Genomic DNA, 19894 nt, shown 5'->3' on the forward strand with positions numbered 1-19894 from the left:
AAAAATATTCATGAATTTTAAAATTTTATCATAACGTCTTTCTCATATCAGTACATAAAAATTTTCCCCCATAGATATAAACACATAATTGACAATAGGCGTGAAAGATATATACCACGATGTTCTGCATATAAAATAGAAAATAATTAATAAAAACACTATATTAATATTGATATTTATAAAATAGGTATAAGCATTTAAAATGTTATCATATCGACTTTCACATATATAGACAAATAAAATCTACAACGGGCCAAAAAAAAAAATTCCTCTCTCTCTTTTTTGAGCCGTCGCCTAAAACCTCATTTTCTTCTCTTTCATCTAACAAAGAGGTCAAATTTTTTTTTTTTGTTGCGAAAATCACCTCTTTAAATAGTTTTTCTCCTCCCCTTTTATTTAAAGAAGTTGTTTTCACATCTAGTTAGTTTTTTCTTTTATGATTTCATCGTCTTTGTGCGATGTTGTTTGTCATTCTCATCTTGTTCAGATGTTTGTTCGGTTCATATTATCATATCAACTTCGATCCAATGCAGATTCAATCAATTACTTTGCAACGTTGCAGATCTAGATACATGACTACTCCAGAGACTTGAATACAATCATATTTGTAGACTTTTGTACTTTGTCGTTTTATGCGATTAACATGAAAGATGTGAGTTTGTTCGCAAATTTACCATTTTTTTAGCAAATTTATATTGTATCAATGTATTATCTCAATTTGAATGAATGAATATCGTTTATTTTTAGTCACACAAAAAAATACAATGAACGTGTGCAAATATTTAACTGAATTTTACATATATTATTTTTTAACAAAAACATTACATTAATATTGATAATTTTATTTTGAAAGATTTCAAACAAAAACAAAAACCATCCCTTAAAAAAACCTAAGAAAGATATCAAGAATGATTTTATAAGAAAGATTTAAGAATGACATGGCATAATAATCATCTTTAGATTTCAATCTCATTTATTAATCTTTCATAAAAAAAAAAATACATAACACCCACCACCGCATGATTTCCGGTCAGGCTGAGATTTTATTGACTAACATTAATTTCAAGACTATTTCTTGATAAAATCTAAGGGTGATTATTCTGCCATGTCATTCTTAAAATTTTTTTGATAAAATCTTTCTTGATATATAACATTGCTCTTTTATTTTGAAAGATTTCAAACAAAAAAAAAAAACCATCCCTTAAAAAAATCTAAGTTATTGGAAATATTTTAAACTGGTTGTTAAATTAGAAAACCAAATCAGTAGTCAACCCAGGCCCGCAACTTTTGAACAAACCTAGTTTATCGAGACTTCCATTCATATCAAAACCCGAAAAATATAACAGCCGCAAACCCTTCGGTAACCACTGGAAGTCAGTTGTGAACCAACTTGGAGGCATAGGAGGTCCGACCAAAAATCAACTGAGAGAAGTCGAGATTAGTGAAAGGTTAACCTCATGTTTAGTTTTATGAGAGTCTTACCTATGTTACTTTAAACGTCGCGTCTTTGATTTTTATTTTATGTTTAGTACAAACTTCACGCCTTTGTTTATTTGTTTATTTTTATTGTTGTGCAGATATATAATCGGTTATTATATAGTCTTAGAGGCTTATTAAACATGGTATGTTGCATTTTATTTTATTTTGAATTTCAATTCTTGATTTATAGGATAATTCAATGCTTAGTTGTTGTTTTATAATGAATGTTGATATCTCCCGGTTTTAATGAAATTATGTGTGTTATCGCATGTTAAACTGTTATGTAGTTGTTCTACCTAAAATTGCTCTATGTTGTTCATTATGGTTATGATATTATGATTTGGTCGCGTTAACTTTTTTTTTTTTTTTTTTCCTGTTGTAGAATTCACATGAGGATCAGAAGAATGAGGATTTGCATGAGGATCCGTTGAATGAAGATTCATCGGAGCTTCAGCAGAGTGAGGATGAGGATATGTTAAGTGAAGATTCACATGAGGATGAAGCGGATGAGGACGAGGATGATGATCAATATGAGGATCAGTTGAGTGAAGCTTCAAATGAGGTTTCATCTGAGAGTGAGTGGAATCAGGATTTGTCTGAGGATCATAATGATGATATTCATGAGTATCAGTGGAATATACGACACAATGAGATCTTTGAACATGTTTACAGTTGTTTCTCTGTCTCATCTCTGAATAGGGTATGTCACCTTATGCATATCTAACTTCTCTAACCCAATTTCATTCTTATGTACAGTTTAAAATTGTTTTACAACGACAATCAATCACTACTCACCAAGAAAACTAACAAATTGTAATATAGAATTACATCTTTGGCAAAACCCATTGCAGTTACGTATCAGACATTCATATTGTTTTGATTTATATAACTCTGATGTTTGAACATTCATTATATGCACACAAATTGGATAGACTACTTTTTTCTATTTACTCATTACTTATAATTTAGTCTTTGCATGTGACTCCCAAATTATTATTTTTTAAAGAAGCTAAACTAGCACACCTAAATAAATATTGAGGAGAGTTAAACATAAGACTTTTAGAGGAGCACTCTCTAGGTCCGAAGCCAACAACACCAGACCAACCCAAGTGGGTTTATGTGACTCCTAAACTATGAAGGACCGATACATATATACACCAAATATGATGACTGTTATCGACAGATAGATAATAATAATAAAATAATTTACGAAAATGAAAGTGATTCAATGTAACAATATGTGTCTATGTCGATCAGTCACAAACATAGTCGTACACCATACACATCTTCAATCTAATGTGTAGATGCTATTTTAAACCTCAAATTTCAATACCAATTCTTACTTCTGATTTTTCTATTTTGCAGCCAATTCTGGAAAATGGTGATAAAAGTAAGTGCACTAACACCTTACATAGTTTACATTGTATTATTTGGTATCAAACATTGTGAAATTTTGATAGCTAATACAAATTCTTTTTCCTTTCAGTTATCATGCCCTCTTCAGCTCTAGATCGCCTTGGTAAGCTTATATCTGTCAGTTAGGTTTCAATAATTTGATTTTTTTTCCTCAAATACTAAATTAGTACTCTTATTGTTAAAATATTTCAGCACGTTTGAACATAGAATATCCAATGTTATTTGAACTGAGAAATACTTCTGCTGAAAGAACTACTCACTGTGGAGTCTTGGAATTCACTGCTGATGAGGGGATTGTATTCTTACCAAATTGGGTATATCTGATTTCCTTTCTTTCTTTGTTCATATTTATTTCTCTTTAGTTTTTTGAGTGACCATTTATATTTAAAATATCTTTTTTTTTTTTGTTTACATTTATTTCTCTTTAGTTAATTGAGTGACCGTTTTTATTTATAGCAGTTTTTATTTTTTTTTGTAATTGTCAGATGATGGAAGATATGCTCCTACAGGAAGGAGACCTTGTCTCTCTGAAAAGCACAAGTCTTGAAAAAGGAAAGTTTGTGAAGTTCCAGCCTCACAGCAAAGATTTTTTGGATATCTCCAATCCAAAAGCCATGTATGAATAACTAAAATATCATATTTAGTGTTTACTTGAGTTGATTTATTTGAGTTTATCTATCTACTGGCATAAGTACTTGTGAAACTGTTTGAGAGAATTTATAAAAACATTTCAAAACATGCTCATAAGTTGTTTTCAACTTATTTCTGTAAGTTATCTCCAAGATAGCTTATGAAAATAGCTTATTGCATGTATAAATATAATTTGAATTTAACTTGAATTTAATTTACCTCTGTTATAAAAATAGTTGCTTATATATAAACACTTCAAAGATATGTGTATATGCTATAAGAACTTAATTATTAGAGACTTCATTGAGGAACTCAATAGTTGCTTATTGCGATGTATAATATCTTTCTTTTTCCCCTTTATGATTTGCAGGTTAGAAACTTCATTGAGGAGTTACTCATGTTTAACAACTGGCCGCACTATAATGATTCCATATAACAATAAAAAATATTACATTGATGTGGTTGAAACGAAACCTTCTCCCGCAATCAGTATAATTGAAATAGACTGTGAAGTTGATTTTGCTCCACCTCTTGATTACAAAGAACCTGAGAAGCCTTTGCCATCTGATTTGTCTCATAAGAAACATCGACAAGGTTGTGATTCTTTTATTATCTGTTGGAATATGCTTGAAGAATTTCACGTGTTTGTTTTCAAGTGAATATTTCATTAGTGAATTTTGACTATTTTGTTTGCATTTCAGTTGAAGAAGAGCCACCAACTAAGGTTCCCAAACTAATTCCGTTTAGTGGTTCTGGAAGGCGTTTGGATGGTAAACCGTCGGCACAATCAATCGAACAAACTTCTACTCCAATTATAAAGCAGCAACAAACTGAAAATAAAACCAACAGTTCGATTAGAACTCCTGGGAAGCTTGTTTTTGGGTCAAATGCCAATGCATCCAATGTTCAAACACAGCCAAAGGTAAGTTTCATCTATAGTGAATTTTTTTGACTTTTTGGAGCAACTTGTATTACATTCAGCTTATGGTTTATTGACATGATCTAATGATTTTTTCGCTTAACAGGCTTCTTTGAAGAGTGCAAGTCAAGAGTCATCTAAGAAAACAGATACCCCGCAGTTCCAAGCTTTCTTGGGGAAGAAGTATTCATTAAGATGATTTCAATAGTTTCTTTTAGTTGACATGGCTTAGAGCACAAGTTCAGATGTTACTCTTGCATATCCATGTTTCTCTTTTAAGTTTGTGATTATGACTATTGCTTTGGAAAGTTTATAAATATACCATTTAACAAATATTCAATGAATTAACGTCTTTTTTGTATTTAATTTGCCTTTATTTGAACCTCATCATTACATTGTCTACTAGTGAGTAAAATTAAATATCGTACATGCACTATTTATACGCCACTTTGAATTACTAATAACCATATAGAAGAGATACACTACATCACAATGTTTTTGAAATACTTGATATTTGCACTAAAAGAAAGAGCAAAAAATGAACAAAAGATTCACATTCAGATCTAACAAATTTTAAAAGGGAAAACAAGGTGAACACACTTTGACTTCAACTGCTTTTCTGTGTTTCAATTGACACTTAGAGATATATAGATGCAAAGGAAAGTTAATCTGTCAGTGTAATACAAGATCAGGCAAAAGAAATCTCATTACGAATGGCTTAAGGAATCAGATTGTATAAGAGATAGAGTTGTGTAAAAGACACCACTCACTGACATATGATAGTGGATAAACTTCTGAGCTACGCTTTCACTGTTGTTTCAATTGCAACCTTTGGAAAAGCCTCTCTGATATTATGGATACTCTCTAATGCATGATCCACTCTTGTACTGTGCATGGATGTCCCCACATGCATCATATGGCAATTAGAATTGACACATAAATCAACTTTGTATAGTACATGCTATGTTACACGCAGATTGCAGAAAGAAAACAAAACGCGCACACACATACTTGACAAATTGTTATTTCATAATTTTTTTTGACCTTAATTACTTTCGAATCATAAGAAACAGATAAAAACTAGAAATGGAAAACCCTAGTATATAGGATACTACAATTTTAATACTTAAATTGATGTGTTCAAACCAACTGCAAGTAATATTTGTTCATTCATCAGTAACCAATAGGGACCACTTACCGCAACTGTATGGAGGCCAAAACGTTTAGGTAAGTTGTGGATTCTGTTCATCAAAGAACAAGAACAATGATAACATTGATAGTGTTCTCGTGCATAACCTGTTTGCTAATAACTAAGGTTTAAAGCATCATGCCCTATCCTTTTGGAGTTTAAACTATAATAGATTAGTCATTAAATGTAAAAGTTATAGAAGGAAGATGGCGAAGAAAAGTGTGTAATTTAATTGGAAAGAGATAATCTATTAACAAGATCTTCAAGAGGTTAATCTATTAATAAGGGAAATATGTGTTCTTATTGTTCTTTGAGGGTCAATATCTGCCAATTTGAAAGCCTTATCAAATGCATCTTTAAACTTAAAGGATTTGCAGATAACCGATGTCTTTGGAAGCACCATATCAGAATCAGGCCGGCGTGTGTATACTACAAGAAATTTGTCATATAGCAACGACAAAAACCGTCGGTAAATGTCCAATAATTCTTTGTAATTCGGAGGGTTAATGTTGTATCTAAGCTAATAATTCTTTCAAAACAGTCCTCAAGTCCAAGTCTTTTAAGCACTCTAACCGCATGTTAAATAGGTATCACACATATGTAATACAAGTAATAAACTTTTTCCCAAATCCCAATTAGGTATTACGTTAAAGAAATAACAAAGAAAACTTACCACTTTCCAACAAGGAAAGCTTTGCTAAATGCCCTAGAGAAGGGATCCGGTTTCAGTATATTATATGTTTAATTGCACTTTTTAAGTTTTGAAATTGTGCGATTTTGACTATTTTTCCCTTGAGCCACGTTACCACTTTGTGCACTTTTTGCCCTTTGCTTTCCTAAATATATCCCACCTTAAACTAAGCCACATTACCATCTTAATTTTTAGATGGTATTAGAGCAAGTTCGTCCTGCTCTGCTTCCGCTTCGTGAAGATTGAACAATCCTTTCGTTGTTCTTGTCCATCTTCTGATTTGTTATTGTTTCGATATCGTTCATAATCCATTTTTTGGATTGATTCATCACTGAATCTTTTCGTCTTTGTTATTCATACTCTTTCTCTCTGAAAGTGTTTTGCATCATGGTGAAAAACAATAACGATGTGCAGAATCAAGTTCACAGTCTTGATCCATATTTTGTTCATCCTTCAGAAAATTCTACTACCGTTAGTGCTATGCCACAATTGACTGGAGATAACTATCATTCGTGGTCCATGAAGATGCGAAAAGAGCTCGCAATGAAGAACAAGTTTAAGTTTGTAGATGAATCTATTCATGTTCATGATGAAGATGATTTGAATCGGATTGCATGGGAAAGGTGCAATAATCTTGTTCATACACGGATAATCAATTCTATTTCGTTATCTATTGCTCAAAGTGTTGTGTTTATAGAAAATGTTGTTGATATGTGGAATGATCTTAGGATTGTTTTATGAGAGGAGATAGAATTAGAGTAGCACAATTGCAGTAAGAAATTGCTAACTTGAAGCAAGAAAATCACAGGATTACAGAGTATTTCATTGATTTAAGAGGATTATTGGAATAATTAGATCAATATAGACCTATGCCACAATGTACATGTCCTATTACAGTTTCAGAATATGACATGTACATTGGTTAGAATAATCCAGCTTTTTATTGTTTTGAATGAAGAATATCAAGGTGTGGCTTGATGGCACATCATCTTACGTTATTTTTAGCATGTTTTTCAGTAGGTTTTACATCCAAAATAAAGGAGTATTAGAGCAATTGCTTATATGATTTCGGAACATTTGTAATGTTTTCTGTATTTGAGTCATGTAATTGTATTCTTCCCGAAACATAACAATTCAGACCAAAACCTCATATCCCTTTTATATATTGTTATAGGAGAATACAATACCTTTGATGAAATATATTTCACCATGTCTGTCCGTCTGCTCTTTTTATTGCGCTAATGTGTATAAGTTATGAACATTAACTTTGATGAAATTTTGATTAAAATTATAGGTATAGATAATATATATTTTCCACAGGAGGGGAAACTTTGTGGAAATATATTAGTAGAGCTAGATATGCAAAAGGGTCTCAGTGGGATCATCATGGGGGTGGTGGTGGGTTTAAGAGGTGTCTCTAACTGGTGGAAGGAGATATCCTTATTGAGAACATGTAAGCTTGAGTCTACTAATTGGTTCTTTGATAATATTGTCAAAAATGTTAGTGACGGTCGATCTACAAATTTTTTGAAAAATCCCTGATTGGATGATATTCCAATAAGAATTCGTTTCCCCAGACTGGTTCCAAGTTTCTTTTAAAAAAAAAAAAGCTTAAGTCATTGATATGACCGTGATGAGGAATCTAATTTGGGTACGAGAGATCTTAAGTGGAGGAGGGATCATTTTGAGTGATTTTTGGAGAGCTTCTCCAAGCTTTAGAGAGTCCTACCTCTGAAGGTGTAGACTTTTGGGTCTTCAGCAATGATTCATCAAGGGTGTGAGAGTATTGGTATCCTCTAAAGGTGAATGTCTTCTCTTGGCAGCTGCTTCAAGACAAGATTCCAACTCGACAGAGTCTCGTTTCAAGGAGAATTATATTTGATCACGGTGGTATTTAATGTGTTTTCTGTAATGAGCATGTATAGTTGGTTTGTCACGTTTTTGTTAGATACCATTTTTTAGACCAGGTGTGGTATCATGTGTTTTGGAGGTTGGGGTGAGAGTTTGTTTTACCTTCAAATTTAGTGAGTCTTCTTAGTATTAGGTTAGACATAGGTGAGGGGAAAACATGAGAGGTTAGATTTCTTATTAATCTGGAAAACTATTGTGTGGTCCTTGTGAAGATCCAAAAATGATAACATCTTTTGTGGGAAGGATAAGTTTGTGCTCCAGTTACCTCTTGAAAGTGGTTTTTAGGAAAACATTATGGTCCCACTTGTTTCTTCTATGAGTGGGATCATGAACCCATTATGTGTAGCCACTGATAGCATCTTGTGAAGGATTTGCCTAGTCTTCTTCTTGGTCTATTATGGTAGGGTGTTCCTTATAGAATTTTGATAAAAATTATAGTTATAAACATTTGTGATTAAAGCTATTATGATTTTTCTTAATTACTAACTAGTTACTTCCTGATTTTGGCAGGTATGCACCAATATTAGGTATGTCACCTCCCTAAGTACCTTTCTCTCAGGGTTATGCTGTAAGACCCTAAAAACCCACATATTATTTTATAATAAAAATACATTTAAAAAAATAAAATTAAACATGCAAGGGTGTCTCACATCTTCTTCAATAAACATACTTCATTTAAATTAAAAACATCGCAGCGGAAAAGTTCTCATAACATCAAAGTGATTTTTCATATTTATAGTTCCAAATCAAAACTGAGTTCAAAAGATTTTTAAAGCCTAGTCTAAAATAAAATAAATCCTCAATCCATAGCGTCACAGATCAGAGCATCAACTAAATAAAGACTCCCAAAAGCAATACACAAAAAGGAGAAGGCTCCAACGCCATCCTCCGAGACTCACTGCTACTAAGATTTTCTTCCTGCAAATCTACACCACAAGGGTGCAGGCGCTCAACCCGCCACTAGAGGGTGAGAATATATTCAACATAAGAGATGCATAAACACATGTATAGATTCAGATAAAAGAACACAACAATTACATTTAGACATATATGCATCATAGTCAGATAACATTCACATTTAAATATAAAATTTCATTTAATAAAAATCAAATAGGTATCAATCAACATCTCATAATAACATATAAGCATCAACAACATTTAAGAATATCAAGTAGACATTAATAAAAAAACAAATCATTCACACATAATCATATAGAAGCACGTCATTGAATATCACATCTTTAAATAGGTACACATCTTAAAATATCACATCTTTTAATCACACATCTTCAAATAGACCTACAGTTATGTATGCAATGTCTCTAACTCGACTCTATATGCATGTGGTACCAGTTTTGGATATCAGAGTTATGTTACTGAATTATCCCCCATCTTTAAATCACATCTTTAAATCGGACTGACCATGAATGCATGAACACCAAATAATGACTCGACAATGCACATCTTTAAATGACTCGACAAATACACATCTTTAAATAACATCATCATCAAATATCACATCTTTATATAACACATCTTTAAATCACACAATTTCAAATAGCACATCATTATATAATACATCTTCAAATAACACATCTTTATATAACACCTTTAAAACACACATCTTCATATAACACGTAAATTCAATTTATCATAACATTATTCATAAAATTAAAAATTAAAAATTAAAAATATAAGAACCGAACATGGTAACTACGACACACAAAAACTTCAGGCCTAGAACAAAATATAAAAATAGTGCAAACATTAGATAAGGGGAAACCTATAAACTTCTAGGCATTAGATAAGGCGAAAACATTATCAAATAATGTGAGCAACTTAGTATTCAAAAATTATATTTTTCTTGTTTTACCATCTTAGCTGTTCGGCCAAGACCGTTCCTTTAATTAACTCTTGTAGACATGTCCTTAGTCACCAAAAGAGGCAAATATTAGTTATTAACCAAATAATAATAAGGGGAAACCTATAAACTTCTAGGCATGAGGCTCTCTTGGACATGGAAATAACTAACTAATAATGAACCATATAGAGATTATAATTATAAAAAAAAAGTATCAAGACTAAAACATCCTGTAGCAAATACTAGTATACTATTACTCCCTTAAACTATTTTGGCATTTACTAATTACTGATGGCATTAATGTCGACAATTAACATATGTAGGTATCAATAATCATTGGGTGAATTAAAGGTAAGTATGGATTAACATATGCCAAGCAGAAAGTCATCGCAAGGCTAATCATAAAGGTATCGACGGAAAAATAAAATTAAAGGCATTGATATCAATGAATAAAAGAAAACCATTCGAGAACAATCATGTAATAAAATTAAGAACATGGATGAATACATATCAACGGAATATACATCAAAAAGAATCTCAATAGGTCAAAAATATATTTGCAGCTGCATAGAAGAACACAAATTTAATCATAGATTCATCAAAGGAATAAAAAATAAAGAAAATTAACAACCCTTCACTATCCACATGAATACACAGCCCTTATGATGAATAAAAACTCCCCCCATTACCTCTAGTTTGCAGAATTGATGATTTCCTACGGTGAAATCTTTCTCTAGGTTCTTCTCGCTATTCCTCTTTGTCTCTTCTCTCCATAACCCTAGTTTTTCTTTTCCCGCTTTGTTTCTCTCTTTCTCGGTAACCCTTCTTCTCTAATTCTCTTCTCTAATTATAAGTTGTAATTGAGTTTGTTACCGATCGTTTTAGATTACTATATTTCCTCTAGGTTTGTTACTAATCTTTCAACTAAGTTTGTTACTAAAGATTCCTATCTGCACCTCTCGAATTTGTTACTATTCTTTCAGTAACTACACCGTCTTGCTATTCACACTCCCCTATGCTTAAATAATTAAAACACTACTCAACTCACTAACCACACCTCTTTTCTAACCAATTTTACTAATTCACCTCCGTTCACACTCTACTTTCTTATTCTCTCTAAAAACTCTATTTTCTTCCTAAACATTATTTTCTCTCACTTTTTTTTTTTTTTTTGTAGATAGACGAAATGGCAAAGCCATTATAAACTCACACACACAAGTGGAGGTACCAGGGTTCGAACACCGGTCATGATATCCGGCCTAACAATTTCGGCATTTTGCCAGTTGAGCTAGGACTTCTGGATTTTTCTCTCACTCTTTAATTGACTAACCAACCCATTTACTTTCTCCTTTCCTATTCTTTCAATAAATAAGAATATTTAAATTAATACTACCTGATAACCAATACTAATAATAACATTAATACTAATATTATCTAAAAATAATATTAATAAACTAATATTAAAAATCGGGGTGTTACATATGCTCTTATGGCTTGTTTCTTTAGTTACTAACTAATTACTTCATGATTAGACAAGTATAACCCAATATTAAGTATGTGACCTCCCTAAGTGCCAAGTTATCAAGGTTATGCTTTAGAGGAGACAAATATAACACACTACAGTAAAATTAAATAGCAATCGAGAAATAACTAAATAAAGACTTTAAATTAAATAAATATCCAACAAATAGAATAGAGGTTCTTAGAACCCTAGCTTAAAAAGATTTAGTTACACATGGCAACTAAAGACAAATTACAAAAGAAATAAAACATACCCTTGAGATTTGGAGTGAAGAGAGATAAACTCCTCCCTTGAAGCTCCTAGTGCTTGTCTTAATCTTGAACCTCTTCATTCTGAATGAGAAATTATTAGTGAAAGACTTGGTATTTATAGGGAGAGTTACCACCTGAAGATGGACTAAAAATCTAAGCTTTTTCCACTTAAAAGTAGCAAAAATCAGTTCTGTCTCGTTTTCAGCAATGCTCAGGGCGCATAAGCTATGCTTGGGGGCGCATGAGTGTGCAGAAAATACATGATCGGGGCGCCTGAGGCATGCTCGGGGCGCATGGACCATGCTCGGGGCGCCTGAGTGTGCAGTCTGGTGCATGCATCTTAGTTTCTTCGTCCTTTTGATTGTTTGCTTCCATATAAGATGTCATGGGACCTGGGAACATAATTTCTCTCTCTGTAATATCTTATGAGGCCTCTTGAATCGTCACTCTTGATCTTCCCAAAGTCTTCACAAGCCATATTTTACCAATTTGCATGATTTCTTTGTGAATTACATCAAAACACCCTAATTTATTTTTTTATGACACCTTTCTATAAAAAAAAAAAAATTTATAGGTAAAGAAAAATAATAACAACAAGTTATCAATATCATCTCATCATATAAATTATAATAATTCAAATCTTTTGAGAGGTCAAATCTCTGAACTCTTTAAAACATATCTTGAGAATAACAAACAATCAGATTTATACGGTCTAAAATGTTGGGCCTAGGATTTTTTTTATTAAAATCTCAATAAAATTATGTGAATATTTTAACCCCTAACTAGTGTAGTGACCTGATTGTTCATATTGACCCAATAATTGTAACATCTTAGATGATTTTTAGAATTGTTGACTGACCCCATAAACCAACATTAGTCTTTTCAGCGTGTTTTTTCCTCAGCCGCATGTTTTTTGGGAAACATCACATAAGCTCACTCATCCCAAAATTATTCCAAGTCAAGCACGTTTAACTGTGGAGTTTTTATGATTTTGGCTATGAAAAAAGAAGATGCATCTTGTTAGTATAGGTAGTACCAAACAATTCTTATAACTCTTCCTTCAATCATGCAGACCCATACCTACATGGCCCCAGGAAACCTCTCATTTCGATGTGAATTCGATTGCTGAGAAGCTGCTAGGAGTCGCTCATTGCCATGTATTGTGCACCGGCAATCACTCCCCGTCCTCATAAGCCATGGGCGTTACAATAATGACTTTCATATTTTGACATATACAACACTAACATGTAGTTTAGCGAATAATAGTTAATATAAAATGTAAGATTCATTACCATTTTTAAGCTGATTTTCTAAAGTATACAACCGACCATAAAAAATAAAAATACAATGCATAAAAAAAAGATATATGTAACATTTTTTATATACAAAAATCAAGCATCAAACATACGTTTTAGCCAAAATTTATTAGGTTATATTCCAAGTAATGCTTATATTTAAATGTTTACTAGATCGTCCACCCGTGCTGCCGCACGGGTCATATATATTGTAAGTGTAGTACACAAAAGCAACATTTTATAATACAGTCCCAACTTATAATTTTAATGTCATAATTTTAAATACAACTGTAGAAGGAGATTGTATAATTGATTCAAAATATTTTTAGTGACATTGAGCAGCAATCTATAATTTAATAACAGAAGAGATTTTGCCAAAAGCACTGCACACATCTCTTTTTCTCGTGAGTCAATTACATTAAAAATTCATATATTATATATCACTAACAAAGATACAAAATTATGTTAAAAGAAATTTGTATAATTGATTCAAAATATGTTTAGTTAACTTTAATATATAAGAAGATGTATCGAGAAATTGAGAAGGGGGAAAATTCAATAAGGTTAATCAAAGGATCAGGGTTAAAATAGTAAATTTATGTAATAAGTTTATGTTAAAATTAGGGCTAAAATATGCTTCAGTGTTAACTTTAATATATAAGAAGATTTTGTATAGGTCTAATTTAATCATTCTTTATTGTTGGAGAACAATACGATAAAGAAATTTCTTCTCCCTATATTAACTCAGAGAGAGAGCCAGAGAGGTATATATATAAAACGGAAATTAGAGAGAATTTGAATATATATATATATATATATATATAAGGGAAATTGGAGAAAATTTGAAAGAATATGAAGATTCTACAATTGAATTTCTGAATAATCTTACATATATATATATATATATATATATATATATATATATATATATATATATATATATTGAATAATAGAATAGATAAATTGAAGGAAAATATAAATAATTAAATATATCTCTTCAAAAAATTAATTAAATATAAATCTAAAATTAGTATAATTGGTTTTTTATCTTTTAGGAAGATAAATACGATAACAAAATTTTGAGTTTTAGAATAATCAATACAATTGATGTGGAAAGGGAATAAATGGTTTTATGGTGGTTTAAAATATCTACTCCTATATTTTAATTAATAATAATAATTTTACTCAAAGTTTTATAATAGATACTATTCATAATTTATATACATTAATGCAATAATGAGAGCAGACTTTGTGTGTATACATATAACTTTTCAACATAAAAAGTAGATGATTGATCGGTGTATAAGAACGTATGATTCAAAAGTAGATGATTCATAAAAAGTGGATTGATTTGGTTTTTTATAGACAATGGGTTAAATTTGTTATATATAGAACATATAAATTGAATGATTAAAAAACCTACAAAAACGGATGTGTAAATAATTCATATTATTAAAAAAAATATTAAAATTGTAGAAAATAATTAAGAAGAAGAAAATGGATGTATATATATATATATATATATATATATATATATATATATATATATATATATATATATTCCCTCCGTCCCATATTATAAGAAAAAAAATCACACTTATTAAGAAAACTAAAACATAGTATTTTGTTTTATAGGAAGATGTAAAAACAATTTTCATTGGTAGTTGATTATAGAGAAAATGAAAAAGAGAGCAAATTGAATGCACTTTGCATTTAATTTTTCTTTGGAAAAGATAATTTTTTGAAAAAACATAATTAAATATGATAAAAGTTGGTCTTTTTCGCTTATAATTTGGGATAAAGAAAATGAGTTTTTTTTGCTTATAATTTAGGACGGAGGGAGTATATATATATATATATATATATATATATATATATATATATATATATATAGACACACACACTAGTTTAGAGCTCCGGCGTTGTCCGGGTTAGATATTAAATAAGTTTGTGTGCACGAATACACCTGTAAGTATATTAAATTGAATTTAGTTAAATTTACAATTATAATAATATCTTAAAAATAAATATAAATGGTGAGATGAATGTCCAATGCAAGAATAAAAAGTGTAACAAAGTCAATAATGAATTAGCCTAAGTGGTAAGAGTTTTGGGTCCCTTTAAACATGTGGTCATGGTTTGTTTCGTGGCTCATGCGTATGAGAAAAAAAATCGATTGAAAGGGAAGAATCCACCATGTGTGCCCCACTGATTCCTGATGGAGATTAGTCATCTCTAACAATGGTGGAATTTGTGAACCTATATCATGGTTACCACAAAAAAAAGTACAATGAATAAATAGACAAAAAATATATAAATTAACTCCTTAAAAAAAATTATACGACTTCACAATCGTTATAGTTTTATAAAATATTCTATATTCATATGATGTTGGTTTAAATTTATGGTTGTTATTAGAAATTAAGATACTTTATATATCTCATAACATATTACATCAATCAACGTCAAATTGATTTTTTTTTTTTATAATAACATAGATTGATATTTTGTAAGGTTGTCGTTTCGCACAATGCATTGAATTTTAATCCCATAGAATATCACCAACAACAAAATTAAATAGATATTAGCATAGAAAAAATAATTAAGTTAATATGAAATCATGTTAGTAAAAGTTCACGAAGAAATAAATTTGATGTATGCTCTATCATCCATAAAAATCACATCGATTAAATATATGTGACCTCTTTGAAAATCAGCATTCTTCATATTCTAATGATTCTAATCTTGAGTCTCCATATATTATATTTAGAGTCTGAATAATGTTAATAAAGTTTCTGCAAAAAAAATCAATAAAATATGAAAAAGTGTATGAAAAAAATTATAGAAGTGATATTTGCAAACTTGAAGAATGAGAAAGGCTGATTTCAAAGGTGTAATTCTACTTGTGCTAAAATTATGTGAGTAGTTGTTTAGCAAAAATTCCTTAATTTTATAATCCTAAAAATATATGAGTAGTTAAAATTTAAATTGACATATGATGCTAAAAGATAAAGAAATAACAAATAATTTAAGCAATTTAAAAAATTAGGTTTTAAAGATAAAATATAACAAAAATCTTTAAAAGAAGGAAAAAGATATAATATATGTAGTTTGTTGAGACAATTATATTACATAAAAAATAATAAATAAAATATAATTGAAAAATAATAAAAAATAATAAATTTATTGAAATAAACTATGATAAAGTAAAATAAAACAACCTTTAAAAAATGGAAATAAAACAAAAGGAACCTATATTTATAGTTAAAGTTTGAAATGTTTCAAAAAAAATATATAGTTAAAGTTTGAATTGGACTATGATCTAAAATCTGTTATTATTTTAAGTTAACCCGTAAGTAATACTTTGCTCTAAATTTATCCTAATTTCTATGCTTAATTTTATTATCATAACCCTGTTTCTTATTTTTAAATGTTAACCCGTGACGCAATATTAATCCTAGATTTAACCTAATTTTTTCATGTGACTTTACTATATTAACCCTATATTTAGTTAATGCAAAATGTCATCTCTTATTTCTAAATGTTAACCCGTGACGCAATATTAACCTTAAATTTAACCTAATTTTTTCGCGTGACTTTACTATATTAACCCTAGATTTAATTTATCTCTTATTAGTTAAAGTTAACCCGTAAGCAATATTTTGCCCTAGATTTACCCTAATTTCTCTACTTAATTTTACTATATTAACCCGTAAGCAATACTTTGCCCTAGATTTATCCTTATTTCTCTGCTTAATTTTACTATCTTAACCCTGTCTCTTATTTCTAAATGTTAACCTGTGACGCAATATTAACCCTAGATTTAACCTAATTTTTTTACGTAACTTTACTATATAACCATAGATTTAATTTATACAAAATGTCATCTCTTATTTCTAAATGCTAATCCGTGACGCAATATGAATGTGGATGATCTCTTTCATATGAGGAGCTTTATTGAATACACGCATGATCTTATTCATATGAGGAGCTTTACAATTGAAGTTTAATCATAAAACAAATAAAAAATTCAGACATTATTGTGGATGTTGTGACAACAATAAACATCTCATATAAACAAAATTTCTACACATATTATGTGAAAATACAAATAAATATAACATATAAAGTCTAACACTGCGTGCTCTATTTTACTTTCAACTTAACTTTCTATTCAAGTCTATAATAAACACTAACTAAATTATATAAAATTCTTGTATGCAAATTTCAAATGAAAACTTATTTTTCACATAATCTGTGGTATTCTAAAATAATATATATGGCGATTGTTATGGGTCTAAGATTTGAATTTTGTTGGGATCTTCTTTCTCTATAATATTGCGGATGCATTTTTTTTAGTATATCTTAAAAAACAATGTATTATAACCAATTCAAGTGGTTCATGAGCTCCACGAAAGGATAGATGAATTATTCAAAAGAATTTGAGTTCGAATTTTGGTTGGAACAATTTTAATCCGACTTTACGGACCCAATGACTAAACTCCGGATTGCAAGATTGTAAACCGGAGGGTTAGCACCATATACACACTGCACACGATTAAAAGAGTTTATTTTAAGGGTTAATGGTGTTTTACCTCATGTAATATAGGTCATTTTTTGTTTTCCCCTGTAAAATATTTTCTTTTATTTACCCCCCTGTAATTTATTTTTTTGGAATACCCCCCTAATAGGTCATAAAAAAACGAAAAAATTCTGCAAATAAAAAAATAAAGTCATTTGTTTATGACCTATTAGGGGGTATTCCAAAAAATAATTTTTTACTGAGGGTAAATCATAAAAAATATTTTACAAAGGGGAAAACCAAAAATGACCTATATTACAGGGGTAAAGCACCATTAACCCTTATTTTAATCCATTAAAATGGGCCCAACATTGGACAATTGTTTATTTTAATCTTATTTGTCAATTTTTTGTTTTTTAACGATTTTTATAAGATAAATCCTAGTATTCTTTTAAGGTAAATTCTCGTACTTTTAACTATGCAAATTTAAATTTCTGGATCATTATCTTTTTCAAATTAATCTTCAATTTTTACCTGTTGTTAATATTTTATTTTCTATCAAGTATTTATTTATTTATTTTGAAAAAAAAATATTTATTTTTTAATGAAAGCTTTCTATAAAAAAAATATAGTAAAGAAAAATAATATCAACAAAGTTAACAGTTTGTTTCCTGAAGAAAAAAAAGTTATCGATATCTCCTTAAAAAAAGTTATCGATATCTCATCATCTATACTATAAATAAAATAGCCCATTTTAGAAAGATTTTGGGTTGGCTTATTTATTATTCTAATTATACTCTTAAATAAATCTTTTTATAGTAATTATATTATTGGTGTTATTAAAAAAGATATGAATTTTTATTATATTTGTTAATTATTATTATCATCGAAAAAGATAAATATGGTTTGTTGAGTTTGTTACATTTGAAATCACAAATATGATTGTGTCAATATTTTAACCAACTATAAAAATACTTCCAAAGCCAAGTTTCATAGTATCGCAATTGGCTAGCAGTGTTTATAGTCTTGTCTGGAATATCTCGACTGTTTTCTTTCTTTTACATTCGAAGGTTAAAATCCTTAGTTTGCTTTATTAGGTTTTATCTCTATTACTTTATTGTTTTGCTTATTTGTTTATTTTTTTTGTTGTCCAGATAATCGGTTTTCAACTAGTTTCAAGGGCTTGCTAAATATGGTATGTTGTTCTATAAAAAGAAAACTTCATATTCATAACTCCCGCTTTCAATGAAACTATGTGTGTGATCGCTTGTTAACTTGCTTTGCCGTTGTTCTGTCCAAGATTGTTCTTTGTTGCTTATTATAGTTATGATAAGTCATTACTTAATGATGTGGTCTCATCAATTTTTTTTGTTTAATGTGTAGAATTCGGTTGTGAATCTGAAGAATGGGGATATGCATGAGGATCAGTTGTATGATGATTCAGTACCTGAGCATCAACAGAATGAAGATGAGGATGATCAGATGAGTGATGAGGATCATTATGAGGATATGTTATGCGAAGTTTCAAACGACGGTCGGTTGAATGAGGATCATCGAAGTGTGAAGTTTAATCATGGGTGGAATGATTATTTGCATGAGGGTCAATGCAATCAGGTTTCAATTGAGGGTCAATGCAATCAGGTTTCAATTGAGGGTCAGTGGAATGAGAATTTGCATGAGGAACATCATGGGTGGAACGATGATGATTTTGTTAAGGATCTATGGAACGCACTGCCTGATGAGACCTTTGAACAATTTTACAGTTGTTTACCAATCTCGTCTCTTAAAAGGGTATGTCACATGATGTATATCTAACTTCTCTAACCCAATTTAATTCATATGCGTGTTTTAAAATGGTTTTACACCGACAATCAATCACAACTTGCTAAGAAAACAAACAAATTGCATTATTGTTACATCTATGGCAGCTCCCATTACAGTTACATATCAGACATTTATTTTGTTTTGATTAATAACACTGATGTTAACATTCTTTATGTGCACACAAATTGGGTAGACAACTCTTTTTCTATTTACTCGTTATGTATAATTTATTCCTTGTACATATATATGTCAGTCTCGACCGGTCTCAAGCATAGTTGTACTCTAGACACATTTTCAATCTAAAGTGTATGCCTATTTCAAACCTCAAAATTCAATACTCTGATACTTACTTCTGATTTTTCTTTCTTGCAGCCAACTCTGGAA

At 30.1% G+C, this 19894-nt stretch overlaps 1 protein-coding gene across 1 annotated transcript; it reads left to right on the forward strand.

Moving 5' to 3' along the window:
- Positions 1-1581: 1581 nt before the first annotated feature.
- Positions 1582-4769, forward strand: LOC11412947 (ubiquitin recognition factor in ER-associated degradation protein 1). Its single transcript, XM_003606630.3, has 9 exons — positions 1582-1622; positions 1862-2179; positions 2845-2869; positions 2966-2998; positions 3088-3209; positions 3381-3511; positions 3896-4119; positions 4227-4447; positions 4551-4769. The coding sequence occupies exons 1-9, from the start codon at positions 1620-1622 to the stop codon at positions 4641-4643; spliced, it is 1170 nt and encodes a 389-aa protein (XP_003606678.1). The 5' UTR covers positions 1582-1619; the 3' UTR covers positions 4644-4769.
- Positions 4770-19894: the final 15125 nt, after the last annotated feature.

Source organism: Medicago truncatula, chromosome 4, assembly GCF_003473485.1.
Source record: "Medicago truncatula cultivar Jemalong A17 chromosome 4, MtrunA17r5.0-ANR, whole genome shotgun sequence".
Lineage (NCBI taxonomy): Eukaryota > Viridiplantae > Streptophyta > Magnoliopsida > Fabales > Fabaceae > Medicago > Medicago truncatula.

Bases quoted from the DNA above. Each gene is read 5' to 3' on its own strand.
- LOC11412947 (XM_003606630.3), top strand. The intron at 2,999-3,087 runs GTAAGCTTATAT...AAAATATTTCAG, and splicing joins TTCAGCTCTAGATCGCCTTG to CACGTTTGAACATAGAATAT. The intron at 3,210-3,380 runs GTATATCTGATT...TGTAATTGTCAG, and splicing joins TTGTATTCTTACCAAATTGG to ATGATGGAAGATATGCTCCT.